General features: G+C 42.2%; 2 protein-coding genes across 9 annotated transcripts in view; one reads left to right on the top strand and one right to left on the bottom strand.

Moving 5' to 3' along the window:
- GRAP2 (GRB2 related adaptor protein 2) overlaps positions 1 to 6,915 on the bottom strand; it is a 67,544-nt gene extending 60,629 nt beyond the window's left edge. Inside the window, exons 1-2 of one of the 3 annotated variants that reach the window (XM_047865407.1) lie at positions 6,828 to 6,915; positions 1,107 to 1,247 (exon numbers count right to left, since the gene is read on the bottom strand). The gene's annotated coding sequence lies outside the window, so the exon portion shown is untranslated. Of the gene's footprint in view, positions 1 to 1,106; positions 1,433 to 2,073; positions 2,113 to 6,827 lie in introns of those variants that run through there. The other 2 variants (XM_047865408.1, XM_047865409.1) reach the window with 2 other exon arrangements.
- Positions 6,916 to 7,067: 152 nt separating this feature from the next.
- The window catches only part of ENTHD1 (ENTH domain containing 1), a 104,189-nt gene continuing 97,263 nt past the window's right edge, over positions 7,068 to 13,993 (top strand). For 2 of the 6 annotated variants that reach the window (XM_047865404.1, XM_047865400.1), the window contains exons 1-2: positions 7,365 to 7,479; positions 12,004 to 12,501. In XM_047865404.1, the coding sequence (XP_047721360.1) occupies positions 12,099 to 12,501 (403 nt within the window). In that variant the 5' untranslated portion in view covers positions 7,365 to 7,479; positions 12,004 to 12,098. Of the gene's footprint in view, positions 7,146 to 7,364; positions 7,480 to 7,719; positions 8,057 to 9,256; positions 9,379 to 12,003; positions 12,502 to 13,993 lie in introns of those variants that run through there. The other 4 variants (XM_047865402.1, XM_047865401.1, XM_047865406.1 and 1 more) reach the window with 4 other exon arrangements.

The raw sequence follows: 13,993 nt of genomic DNA, 5'->3' as shown, positions 1-13,993 counted from the left end.
ACTTAGATGGCTCTAGATTTACATGGTGTTCTTTGTTTAACAGTGGATCCTTTTGTAAAGAGGTTTGCTTTCATATTATGTTATAAACATGAAGTTTTATAGACAATGTTGGGTCTGCTTATAAGCAGAATCTGCTTATATTAAATGTTCTTTCTGAAACCAAAAATAACAAACAAAAAGGTGACCCAACTAAAGAACGAATCAGTCGATGATAAATGCAGTTGTGTAGAACAAAAGATGCTTCGGCCTGAGGATTCCCACCCTCAGACGACATAACATGAGCACATGCGATCTTTTCCATTGGATTTTTAGACCCTAAACATTTCCCTCTTAATTTATCTGGGGATGTGTGTTTTCAGTACCGTGCAGATGAAGTTACACATACACTAGTAACAAGGCCTCATTCCAGGCACATAAACACGGTATTTTTAAGTTAGGGGAATCCTTGGTGGGTATACTCAACCCGCATATTCAGGAGCAGTTGGGACAGAGAACATAAAGGAGTTTGTCTTCAGACTCGATGCCTGAACTGGACACCATCCTAAGGACATGGCGCTAGTTATCAATAAAGAGACAAAGATTGACGATATTCTCTCACAACCTATTTCATTGTAAAGTTTTCTCTTTGTAAAGAAATCCAAAGTGGTGTTCTTTGTAAAGGGAAGATAAATATTAAGAGAAATAGAAATGTAAGTAAGACAGCAATCCTGGCCCCATCGTGCCAACGTTCACTCATTTCTGCGCAGCCCGTCACCCCCACCTTCAACAGGGATTGAATGCTGACTGTGGAAAGGGAGGATTTCACCTCTGTAATGGGTCTCAAGTCTCTCCCTGGGGTGGCTCAGAAGCCAATTAGTGGAGAATTTTGTGTGCTGAGCTAGGTAAGGAACAAGTTCCTTTGCTGGAAATTGAACCCCATCACCAGAAGCATTGAGAAGGCCAAAGATTCACAGACCTTTGCTGATGGACCACAATGTGAAAAAGCAATATTTAGAGAGCCCAAGGGATTCATTTTAATTCAATTTGACTCACAGAGAATATGCTGCAAATTGTAAAACTGTTCAAGATCTCTAGAGTATATGGCCCGGTGTTGTATAATGACATACCTTTTTGAAGAGAAGAGGTTGAGTCTATGTCTTGGCTTTGACACCAAGTTAATAGAATCCTCTCTTGCAAGAAGGAAGGTGAAGTCTCACGTCAAAATTACTGCATGTCAGAGTACAGGTCCACCTTGTGTCTTCCAAGGACTGCATTAAAACAGGGTACAAGCTCACAGATCCATTAATAGTGCTTCCTTCTCTGCCTTATTTCTTACTCCCTCCTCCAAACTACCCCCCGTTAGCCCTGTAGTCTGTAGGCAAACCACACAGGAACTAGCAGATACAAGGGCTACAGAGAGTTGGGCGTGAGCCTTAGATTATGCGGTTTTGTTTTCTTGCTGCCAGAGTTGAACTAAAATGCAGGAGGTTCTCTGAAACACTTTTGCTTCTTTTTGCTTGGTTTCAATTTTAACAATTTCCCCCCCGAACAATTATGTTCACATAAGAAAATCTCTAATCCTAGAGATGATCCATCAACAAAGCTGCTGCCGCTCTGAAGGAAAGCTCCCATTTTCTCTTAGTACATTGAAGAATCCAGAGAAAAATTAGGACTTCTTCGGGGAACTTATTTAATATCACCCTGGGATCACTCACAAAGTTAAAATCCCAGCGAAAAATGCTTTCTTAGTACACTCAGCCCATAATATTATTCTTAGTCCGTAACATTACCCTTAATGGGGGGAGAAAAAGAAAGAAAGAAAGAAAAAGAAGCAGCAGTTTTGAGCCAGGATTAGTTCTAACCCCAGTTTTGCCAGTCAGGCACGAGCTGGGACTGGTTACTTAGATTTTTGAGATTTCCCTTTCTCCTGAGTTGGCTGGGCTAAAGGACTTCTAGGATTTAAAGGTTTTTCACTGACCTAAGGTTGTTGTCACCTTTAGCTTCCTTTGTTCTAACCTTAAAATTTGTAAAAAAAAAACCAAAAAAAAAAAAACCAAAAAACAATGCCCCCCCCCCCCCAGTAGGTTCCCATACCAAGTGCAGCTTGTGAAGGCCTCTTCCTCCCTTTGCTCTTGCTAGAAAATGGATTGCCAACGCTGCACCTTTGCACAAAATAAGAGACGTTGCTACTTGCTACGTGATACCAGTCAGAGTTTAGGGACTAGGCCCAAGAGAAAGAGGAAAATGTTGGCTCACAGGCTCTTCCTAGCATTAATTCCTTGAAGGCTAAGAAGGAGGGAATCATATAAGACTCAGTTTGGGGGCACCTGGGTGGCTCAGTTGGTTGAGCATCCGACTTTGGCTCGGGTCATGATCTCAAGCCCCACGTTCTTTGAGTTTGTCAAGCCCCATGTCAGGTTCTGCGCTGACAGCTCAGAGCCTGGAGCCTGCTTCAGACGCTGTCTCCCTCTCTCTCTGCCCCTCTCTGCTCATACTCTGTCTCTCTCCCCAAAATAAAAATAAGTATAAAAAAATAATAAGAAAAATAAGACTCAGTTCGGAGTTCTAAAATTTAGACTCACGCTACATTATGAGATGATATCCTTTTTTAACTTTTCGCCCCCTTGTACCAAAATCTTGTTTGAAATTTCCTTTTTTTGGGAGGGGGAGTTCTCCTTGGTTATAACTGCTCAGCCATTTTATTGAAATAGAAAAGAAGAATCTGGTTTGGAATCATCAGCATATTTTGGTCACAGTAGGTGCTCAACAAATATTTATTGAATGAGTTAAAGGAGGTCATTTGCTATTCCCAACTCCTTAATCCAGGATTTTCTTTTTGTTAATGCAAGCTTGTTAAATAATGCAAGTTGTGTCTGATCAGAGTTCCCACTATTTCCACAGGTTATTAAGATAGAATTTTAAAGGCAACAGCAGGTCACGGACTTTAGAACAATAAACATCTCAACGTTGGCCTTAGTGTTCTTCAGTCTTCATGGTCTAAGGACCTTTTTGGATTCCATCATTCTACCCAGTAGCTTCATAGCCAGTTTTGCGACACCAAAATCCTCTGGTCACAGTCCTATCCCAAGTCAGTGGTTTCGAAGTTGTTGAACAGTGAGAGTGGGAAGGAAGGAGAAAAGACAAGTGGATAGACAAGTGGATACTGTAGGAAGTATCAGGGTGTTTTCAGCTTGCACTGTAATGAGGAAGCTGCTTTTCCACAGGGGACTACCCCTCGGGGAGCAGAATAGAACCCTTTCCCTTACAAGTGTGGGACGGAATGCAGAACAGGAAAATCTCAAAAAAAGAGAAGTTATTTCAATAGTAAGTAATGATCAACAGACATGTTATAGAGCATACTGACAGGAGAGTGAGGCCACTCTACTGATCTATTTCATGGATGCTCTGTAATCGAGCAAGTGCAAAGGCAGAAGCTAAGAATAAAGACTCTAATGCGAGAATGCTGGCACAATCCTGGGACACTCCGAAAATATCAGCAAAATTGGGAGGATTCAAGAATATGTGAAATCTGGACTTCTCCATAATAGAGACATTTTCTTTTAAAACCATACTCATTTAAAAATTTTCAGCAGTTCCTTTTGAGGGGTCATTGTTAATATCAGAATTTCTTGTACATAATTATGTTTAACTTACCTTTATGGTAAAGGGTGTATTTCTCATTCAGTAGTACAGATTCAGACATTCTCTTTCCATTCATTCAGTAAATAAAGTTTGAATACCCACTCTGCAATAGGCCTGTTCTAAGTGCTGGGAATACAGCAGGGAACCAAACATAGTCCTTGCCCTCCTGGATCTTACCTTCTGGCCGACAGAGAAATAATTACATATATCAGATGGTTGTACTACTATAGAGAATCATAAAATGAGGCAAGGGTTAGAGAGAGTGTAGCTGATGTTGGGGGGGCGGGGGTTGCAAATTTATTGGGAGATCAAAGGACGTTTGAGCTAAGTCCAGAACAAAGTGAGGGAGCCAGGCTGATGGCTCTCTGGGGAAATAGCTTTTGCAGGTATAGGGACCGGCAAGTGCAGCGCCTTATGGTGGGAGCGAGCTTGATACAATGAGGGAGGAGGAGAGGAGTCAGGATGGAGGTGAGAGAGAGAGCAGGGGCCGGAACACATAGGACCTTGCTGGTCATGGTTATATTCTGAGTCAAATAGGAGCCGATGGAAGATTTTGAACTGGGGAGTTACATGATCTCACTTGGGTTTTAGGCTTTAGAAGCATCACTCTGATTGTTGTGTTGAGATTAAATCATAAGGGAGCAAGAGGAGAAGCAGGGAGACCAGTTAGGAAGCTACTGCAAAAGTCCTGGCAAGAGAAGTCAGCAACTTAGGACAGGTGGTAGAGAGTGGAGGTGGTGGGAAATGTGTGAATTCTGAATATACAGGGCGACCACAAAGTCTGGAAACATCAATATTATTACTTTACTGTGAATTACACTGTGGCATTGATGAACCATTTATCACCTACCAACCTCATATTACCCACACTTGGTGGCCACCCTGCATTTAACGGTGAGCTGATGATAAGATGTGAAGTCTGGGTGACAAAGAGGGGTGTCAATGGTGACTCCAAGGTTCGTGGCCTGAGAAGTGAGAAGCAAGGATGTGTCATCACTGAGCTGGGGGAACAAGCTTGGAAGATCCAAAGTTTGGTTTTGGACATATTAAGTTTGAGATGTCTATGAGAAAGACCAGTGGGGATGTCAAGATAGATATGAGTCTGGAGGTCAGGAGAGGTTAGTGCTGGAGATAAAAACTTGAGAGTTGTTGAGAGAGATGGAATGTATTTAAATTTATGAAAGTGGATAAAGCCACCCAGGGAATGAATATTGATAGAGAACAGACCCCTTCAAAGTTGAGAGGTCAGAGAAATGAGAAGGAACCAGCCAAGGAGATGACAAGCAACGAGATCCTAGAAACCAAGCGAAGGAAACTGTTCACTTTTACAAAACTCCAAGTTCAGGGGGGAAAAAAACCACACCAAGTCATAATTGTAAAACCGTGTATTTGGTGAGCTACAGTACTGCACCTAAATTATGGTGCCCCCAAATGGAAGAAAGCAGAGAAGGGCCTCTCACATTATGTCACTTTAATGAAGTTAATTCCACTAGGTAGAGAACACTTTACAGTTTTGCTGAGCCTAATCAACTCCCTTTCAAAGACATCCGAAGATCCATTCCAAAAGGAGGAAATGAATGGGTTTGAAAAGGAAAAACTGGGATCCAACCTTTTCAAACTGCAACAGGTAGACTTGTGACTGAGAATGTCAACGGAGGGACACCTGGCTGGCTCAGTCGGTGGAGCATGTGGCTCTTGATCTCAGGATTGTGAGTTCGAGCCCCACATTGGGTGTAGAGATTACTTGAAAATAATATTAAAAAAAAAAGAGGGGCGCCTGGGTGGCTAGGTCAGTAGCCGTCTGACTTCAGCTCTGGTCATGATCTCGCGGCTCATGAGTTCGAGCCCCACATTGGGCTCTGTGCTGACAGCTCAGAGCCTGGATGGAGCCTGCTTTGGATTCTGTGTCTCCCTCTCTCTGCTCCTCCCTCACTCATACTGTCTCTCTCTCTCTCTCTCAAAAATAAATAAACATTAAAAAAAAAAAAGAATGTCAATAGAGCTCAACATCAAAGACCAAAAATTGGTCCTTGGGGTAGAGGAAAGGGCATAGATTGGACGCTGAAAATTTGGGTCAAGTTCCAGCCCAACAGCTTGCTAGTTGAATATCTCTGGGCAATTTGTGTAACCTATTTGTTCCTTCAAACTCAGCTCAAGTTCACCTCTTCCAGGAAGACTTCTCTAATTATGTAGATTTAGACAAATCCTCTTTTTACTCCCCAAACATTTTTATCACAGCAACTTATTATAATTGCTAATTTATTTTTGTCTTTTTAATTAGACTATTACTTCTTTGTATTCCCGTAGCTCAACATCGTGCCTGGCCCTTAGCAGGTGCTCAATAATGTAGAATGAATGCATGTTCCCCAAACTCAACTTCCTCATTTGTAAAATGGAATAATTATACCTACTTTTCAGAGTTCCTTTGAAGTTTACATAAGATATGCCTAGAAAAAAAATCTTCATAAACTATCGCTCACTATACGAAATACTTGCTGTTTGTCCCCCACTGTTTTATAGAATAACAGCTTAGCATGGCATTCAAGGCCCTGAACAATCTGTTTCTAGGCTACCTTTTTAATTTCCCCCTGGCTACTATCCTCACTCCTCTAAATGATAGCCAGCTAAGCAATGTTATAAACACACCAGCTTCTTTCATATCTCCTGCCATTTTAGATTATAATTACCTACCTACGTGTCAGTACTGATCGTGAGATCTGTTAAAATAATAATTATGATTGAAGTCGTAGGAGCTAAAAACAAAGTTACTTCCATCTGTGAAGAATTTTGCTATTGTCTAAGTCTATTCCCTCCATCCTGGTGGAATATTGGCATAGTCTTTGAAAACATGGGCTTGATTATATTCTCAATGCCTACCAGGTAGGATCACCTAGCAGTGTGGACAAGGTCTTTCATGACCTGACTTTCCATTGCCATTTCATCTACCTTTGCTGTTCCACAAATAGCCTTTGAGAAGCCACAGGAACTGCAGTACTTGCGGTCTGACCAAGATAATAGGCTCTCTCAGCTTTCAAGTCTTTACACATGATGTGTCCTTTGCCTCCAATGGGCTCCTCCACTTTGTCTATCCAGTGAACTCCCTGTCATCCTTTAAGATTCTGATGTAAAGCTTTCCGTGAAACCTGCCCTTAAATACGCCTTGGCAGAATTAGATGCTCTCTCCTCTCTTATTACCAGATACATACCTTGTCACAATCCTCTGTGACGGTGCCTGTCACCTCCACTAGTCTGTAAACTCAGGCAGCATTGGACTCATTCTTTCTCTCTGGGTCCTTACGTCCTTACAGCTTAGCGGGATCCCTGGCACGCAGTGGGCGCTCCCTGAAGATCGGGCGAATATTTCAACACTGCGCGTCAGCGGTACCCGAAGCCCACACTGGAGGCACTCTGTCACTGCCCATCACACACACTGCTCTTTTCATCCCTGGAAAACTACCATTATTACACTCCTTTGAGGTGGAGATCAGCTGCGGGTGCCGGATCCAGTCAGTTAAAATACATCGGTAACACAAATTGTGAAAACTTCTCTTTGAAAGGAGGAATAGGGCAGCAGCATAGCCCCGTGGGTTGTTAAATGAAGACATTTGCCTTCATGCCACTTGATAGCCCCAAGTTGGATCATTTTAACCCCTCCCGTCCCTTTTGCTGGACGCCCTGGGAGCAGCGGGCACCAGACCTCCCACAAGCCGGAAGTGAGGGGCCGGAAGTGAGGAAGCGGAAGTGGGGAAAGGCATGGGCGCTGGCGCCCGGCCGCAGGAGGCGATCAGCCTGGGAACGAGGGGCTTGATTTTGAGCAGAAAAAAGGCCCCGACGCTGGTGGCTGGATCTTCCCCTCAGGTAGTGGATTCTCGTTTGTGGGTGCAGGCGGGCATGGAGGGGCTGCTCCCTGCCTCCTGTCCCAGGCCGGTGCCGTCGCTGTGCGGGTGTGGGCATGGGCGCTAGGGGGCCGAGGCCACCATGCTTTGCGTGAGGGAAGGCCCCCCGCTGTGTGACGCCATCATGTCACGCCCTCCTTCTAGAAGCTTCTGTGCGGCCCAACCTTCCCCTCCAAGTAAACTGTGTGCTCTCCGACGGCAGTCAGTGGGCCGGTTCAGCCGTGTGGCCCCATGTGACTTAGGGCCTGCGTTGCACGCAGTGGTCGTTCTGAAGTGGTTGTTGAATGAATGAAGAAATGGATGCCAAGGAAAGACCCCGTCTACAGGAAGTTGATTGTCTCTCAGCCTTCACCCTTCATGTTCAGAATTCTTTCTGGAGCATCTCATTTCTTCTTCTCGACAGTTCTTTCTGTGTGGTGATTATTCTTTATGCTGCAGATGAGGGAACAGGGGCTCAGAGAAGTTGTTGAGCCTTAATTAGGGAATGGCAGAGCAGGACCTCAAATCCAGGCCTTTGGAACCCTAATTAATGAGATGAGGTATGTGAGGTGTGAGTACATTGTGAGCATTCGAAAAAGAGTAGCCCTTTATTCCAGGAGGGGTCTGTGTCTTGTGCATCTTTCCCCCGTTTCTTAGAATAGAGTCTGCTGCATGGTAAACTAGAAAGCTAACAGTTGATTGAATTAATGAACATACAGGAGGGCTCCAAAAAGTTGGTTTCTCTGCCTCTTGCCATATTCTTCCCATCGAAACGGTAACACCTCCTAATGCCATCTTGGTATTCTCTGTAGTCACTCACCCATGACAGTCTTGTCCAGAACTTTTTTTGTTCTCCTGGGTAAACTTAAGTCTATAGGCAGAACCTATAGCACTCTCTTCGTGGCACTACCCTAAATGCACCTTTCCAGATGCCGCTTGCGCTCAGCCTCTTCGATGCTGCCCTTGTTATTGTCCTAGGTCGTCGGGTATAGTCCTTTTCGGCTTCTCAATCCCTTGTTCTTGATTCTGACATCCGAAGAGTTTTGAAGACCAGTTTTTCCCTCAATTCATTTGGCCGCAAGACCTGAATTGAAGCGAGCCATTTGTCTTTATTTATTCCCAATATGAACAAGTTTTTGCGGTCATGTTAATGTTTGTTTGTTCCGAGCGGCCCCCCCCCCCCCCCGCCCCTGACCTTACTGTGGTTATCATGTGACTTATGGTAGAGGCACCGCATTACCCTTCAAAAGTCTGAGAAAAAACCCTGGGTTTGAATTCCATAATGTCCCTTGATAGCTTACATGATTTCCTGTTGTGATTAAGGTAAAGTTGGGGGAGGAAACAGCGTTTGCCAAAGCATTGTGGAAGTGGGTAACTCTAAAAAGAGAACCAAGAGACGTTTTCTACCTCATCCTGTTGTTTATTTTGGAATTATTTAAGGAAAAAAGCCCCTTAACCAGACACTGGTTTTTGCATGTTGGGATCATGTTTTAGATTTCTTATGTCATCCACAAAGCAGTACAAATAGTAGATACTCAAGAAATACTTACTGATTAATTTGAAAAGATTTGCTTTTCACACTCTAGGATTTTACTCGACAATTACAGGACTTTAATATATTTTTCTAAATATCATGTTTATAATCCAAAACTGTGGGACCAATGCAGGGTTATCCCAAAGCAGAGTCACTCAGTCATTTGGGCATTCACTCAACACCTCCAATAAGATACTCTGTTTCTCGAGTATCTACTATGTTCTAGGTACCTGTTGGGCAATAGGATTATACTGCCTTGTAAATAAGGTGGTCATGGTCCCTGCCGTCACGGAGCTTCTAGTCTGGTGGTGAAGAAAGCAAATGACAAGTGCACAAGTACAGACCGTGGTAAGTGCCATGAAGGAAATAAATCTGGTGTAGAAAGAGTCTTTGGGAAGATCTAAGTAGTTAGTGTGCTTGCTGAAGGCCTCCCGGAGGAGGTGGCCCAGCTTTGTGACATAGAGTATCTTACTTCCCTCCGTTTCTAAGTATTCTAGGGGTTAGGGTAGCCAGACGACCAAAATTCAGGTGTGTAAATTTACCCTCTCAGGCATCACTTCTGTCTCAGATGTCATATCACCGTAATTACTATCTCAAGTCTCTGATGGTGTGAGGAAACTGAACATTTGCATGTAGTCCGGTGTCTAAAACACATAAAACCAACATACAATTTACAACCAACACCAACTGAACTTGTTAATCTGAAAAGAAACCAATGGCAGAATGGTGTCTTACATATTCTCTGATCGTGTCATAAAGTACTAATGCATTCGTAAAATGATAGTAATTCACCTAGCCAGACTTTTTTCTTCGGGCTTTTACTAATGGTGGGGAATGTATTTAATTTCAGTATAATGTCAAGCACATCCATTTTAAACTGCCCTATTGGATTGAAGCTAATTATTTAGATACTTTCCTGGGGCAGAAAATTTATTTAAGAAAGCATTTTTCAAATGCAATTTAGAGAATATAGGAAAACCTAAAAAATTAGGATTTTCTTCCTCCAAAATATAGATAGGTAGCTAGCCAAAAAAAAAAAAAAAAAAGGAAAAACGAGCATGTTTGATGACTGTTGTTCATCAGCAGGTTATGAATCTAACAGGTTTTTGGTTTTTTTTTAATAGACTTGTGAGGAAACAGATCAATATTTGTTGCTCTAAGCCAGTGTCACAGTGCATCTCTGCATTGACTGAAGAAAGCCCTCATGGTTGAAAATTTTAATAGCATATTGAAACACATTATAAATCTGGTTTTTGCTGCAGGAATGAGTCAGATAAAAATGCCTGTGTTTGAAGTGCAAACGAGAGAAAATCAGAAAATTGTAAAAACACACAACTTATTGTTTTCTTCCTAGGGTTGATGATGGTCAATTAAATGTTAATATTAGAGAAATGTTAATTAAACTGATACATTTTCTATCTTGCTTATTTGAGGATGTGTTGTACTTTTACCAAAAAAAAAAAAAAAGTTGATTATCCCCTTCTCTTATTTTTTGAAAAAGAAGGGATAACTCATTTAGTTTGCTTCTGAAAATTTATGTCTCCCTTAAATACACACACAGAAATTGATCAAACCTGAGCTGGGAGTTGTGAAGGTCCAGGAAGAAAAACAACACTGAAAACAAGACAAATTTGTTATGGATTTTAATGTTTTTCTTTTGTGTGTGTGCCGTTTCTCTAGTAAAATCTGATTACAGATCGTTGAGGCTTCACTGGCTCTGGATGCTTGTCAGGGCTCGAAATCAATTTAGTACATGATCTCGGCGGCCATCGGTGGTGAATCACCAGGGAAAATGCAAACCAACTGACCCACCTTAATGCAAAGCAATGACAAAGGGGGAAGGGAATGGTTTCATGTGAGCTGTGAATTGATCAGAAGCATCATTTAAGGTTGTGGGGCTGCAGATCTCAAAACCTTAAAACCGTTTAAGGTTTTATTGTATTTTGTGTCAACCTCAGTGGGCACGCTTTGTGCGCCCTTGTTCTGGGATCTGACAGATCCCACTGATAATCACTCCAGGTTTTAGGGACGTTGTTACCCCCATTTGAATTACACTATTGACATTGTTTAGTCCTAAACACATACTTCCTTTACTGAAGCCCAGTAAAGAAAGTAATTTAACCTTTTCCTTGACCTTATTAACCTTACACATTGGTTGAGGGTACCCTGAGTTAGATGTGGAGTCTGCTGAGGTGCAGGGGTGAATAGTCCACAACCCTCCCTACTTTCAGATTAACAAGAAAGCAGAACATATTTAGATCTGATTCTAGTGACTTGTATGTAGTTCTAAGAAGAATACAACCACGGGGTCCCTTGATGACGCTAAGACTCAGTCGTTAACCGTCTTAATTACCTTCGGGACACACTGTTTTATACAAGACAAGTTTTAAGCATGAGATGTCAGAGCACAAGTTCCATTTTCTTTGTTTTTAATGTTTATTTATTTATTTTTGAGAGAGAGAGCGAGCGAGCAGGGAACAGGCAGAGAGAGAGGGAGACACCGAATCCCAAGCAGGCTCCAGGCTCTGAGCTGTCAGCACAGAGCCCCACGCGGGGCTCGAACCCGCGAACCGTGAGATCACAACCTGAGCCGAAGCCAGATGCTTCACCGACTGAGCCACCCAGGTGCCCCCCAAGTTCCATTTTCTTAAACTGACTTGCCCACTGTCCATGTAATGCTTTAAGATAATTTTATTTCTGGCCAAAGAGGTTGAGTGATTGAGTGAAAATTTTCTGCAGAAACGTTTAGGACTAAAAACACCACCTATATTTCTTCACATAATATGGGCCAATCCCTCGTGAGAGATTTTCCCATACAGCTCCTAGGAGAATTTTATATAGTGCCCTCAATTCTGGCTCATGTAAGTGAGGGGCTGATTTCTAAGTAAAACTAGATTTCTCACACTGACTTGGTCTTCTGTAGACTTCTCAGAAAAGCTTTCACTTACCTATTTTTTGTGCTTTGCTTTGCAGGAAATTGATGCCTCGTCAAAATGGAGATTAATCATTTGTGTTTGGGAGCAGCAGAACGGGGGGCCAGTTACCTCTCAATTTTATAAACCAATTATATGAACTCCTTTTCCGTTGCTCACACCCCCATCCCACCTTCAAACTTCTTACCGATGGCATTCAGGAGGCAAGTGAAAAACTTCATGAAGAATTACTCAGATGCCGAAATAAAAGTCAGGGAAGCAACTTCCAATGACCCTTGGGGTCCTTCGAGTTCTCTCATGTTAGATATCAGTGACCTGACTTTCAACACAATTTCTCTGTCAGAGATTATGAATATGCTGTGGCAGAGACTCGGTGACCATGGGAAGAGCTGGCGTCATGTGTATAAATCCCTTACGCTCATGGATTATCTCATCAAGAATGGATCAAAGAAAGTTATCCAGCATTGCAGAGAGGGGTTCTGTAAACTTCAGACACTAAAAGATTTTCAACACGTAGACGAAGCTGGAAAAGACCAAGGTAAAAGAAATGTGTATGGTGTGCCACTAAAGATTAGACGTTTGGGAAGGGATCATTTTGAAGCAGGAGCTGGGGGAAAGTTATGCTCAAATGTATCAGCTCCCTTTTTCTGGGACAGTTACAGTTTCCACAAGACTTTGTGTTGACTCTTCAGTGCCTGAGAGAGCAATTTTCTTTCAAAGGAATGTGTAAAACTAACACACGTAAGGTTCCCGATAGAACGATAGCTCGTAGAAGATGAACAAAGTGAATAAGACAGGAAGCATGGCAGCTTGGTGTAATAAGGTCACTGTAATTCACAATTATAATTGGACTGGAATTTAGTCATAAATGTAAGGAAGCGTTTCCACAGGCTCCAGAATCCTCAAAGACTATCTAGATGGAAGTATAGGAATACAAAAATTTAGGTCATAAAATAATTTTGTCGGGGGTGGAGGAGGAGGTGAAGTAGGGAACAGTTATGGGGAATACCAAACGGAGATGACTTGGAAACGTCTGGTATTCTGTAATGCTAAAAAAACCAAGCATTTCCTCCCCATCTAATGTAAAATTATAATTAGCATTTAAAGTGAATAGTCTTATGAATCATGAGAAAAGGATACAATTCAGTGCAGTCTTTGTGTGAAGCATACATTTTTAGAAGAGACCTTTTTTAAGAGCAGCTTGAGATTTAGAGAAAAGATTTACAGATTTACACAGAAAGTACAGAGTTCCCACATACCCTTCGCCATCCGCACACACTGCCTCTCCAGTTAACATCTCGCATTAGTGTGGCACATTTGTAACAATTGACTAATAACCAGTATTAACACGTTCGCTAAAGTCCTTTGTTGACCGTAGGGTTCACTCTTGGTGTTCTGTTCTGTGGGTTTTGAAAAACGCACGTCGTGTATCTGCCACTCCAGGATCATAATAGTTTCACTGCCTTGAAAATGTCCTGTGTTCTACCTGTTCCTCCTTTCTCCCCTGCCTGGAACCCTTGGTAGCCACTGATCTTTTTATTGTCTTTATAGTTTTGGCTTTTCCAGAATATTATGTAATTGGAATCATATACGATGTAGCTTTTTCAGACTCCTTTCTTTACTTGACAGTCTGCATTTAAGATTCTCCCATGTCCTTTTTATAGCCTGAGAACTCGTTTCTTTTTCTTTTTTTCTTCACATTTTAAAAATCAGCTTTATTGCAATATAATTCACATGTCAGACAATTCACCCATCTAAAGTATACAATCCTGTGGTTTTAGGTATATTGTTAACTTTTAAAAATTGGGATAAAATGTAAATAACCAAATTGGTCATTTTAAGCATGCAATTCCGTGACCTTAATTACATTCACAGTGTGGCACAACCATTGCCACTGTCTACTTCCAAAACTTTCATCACCCCAGGCAGAAACTCCATTAACTGTGGGGCACTTGAGTGGCTCAGTTGGTTGAGCGTCTGACTCTTGGTTTTGGCTCAGGTCGTGATCTCACAGTTTGTGAATTCAAGCC

Source organism: Prionailurus viverrinus, chromosome B4 (assembly GCF_022837055.1).
Source record: "Prionailurus viverrinus isolate Anna chromosome B4, UM_Priviv_1.0, whole genome shotgun sequence".
In the NCBI taxonomy this organism is placed as follows: Eukaryota; Metazoa; Chordata; class Mammalia; order Carnivora; family Felidae; genus Prionailurus; species Prionailurus viverrinus.
Note: the sequence above shows the minus strand (reverse complement) of the source record. Positions and strands in the feature narration are given on the sequence as shown.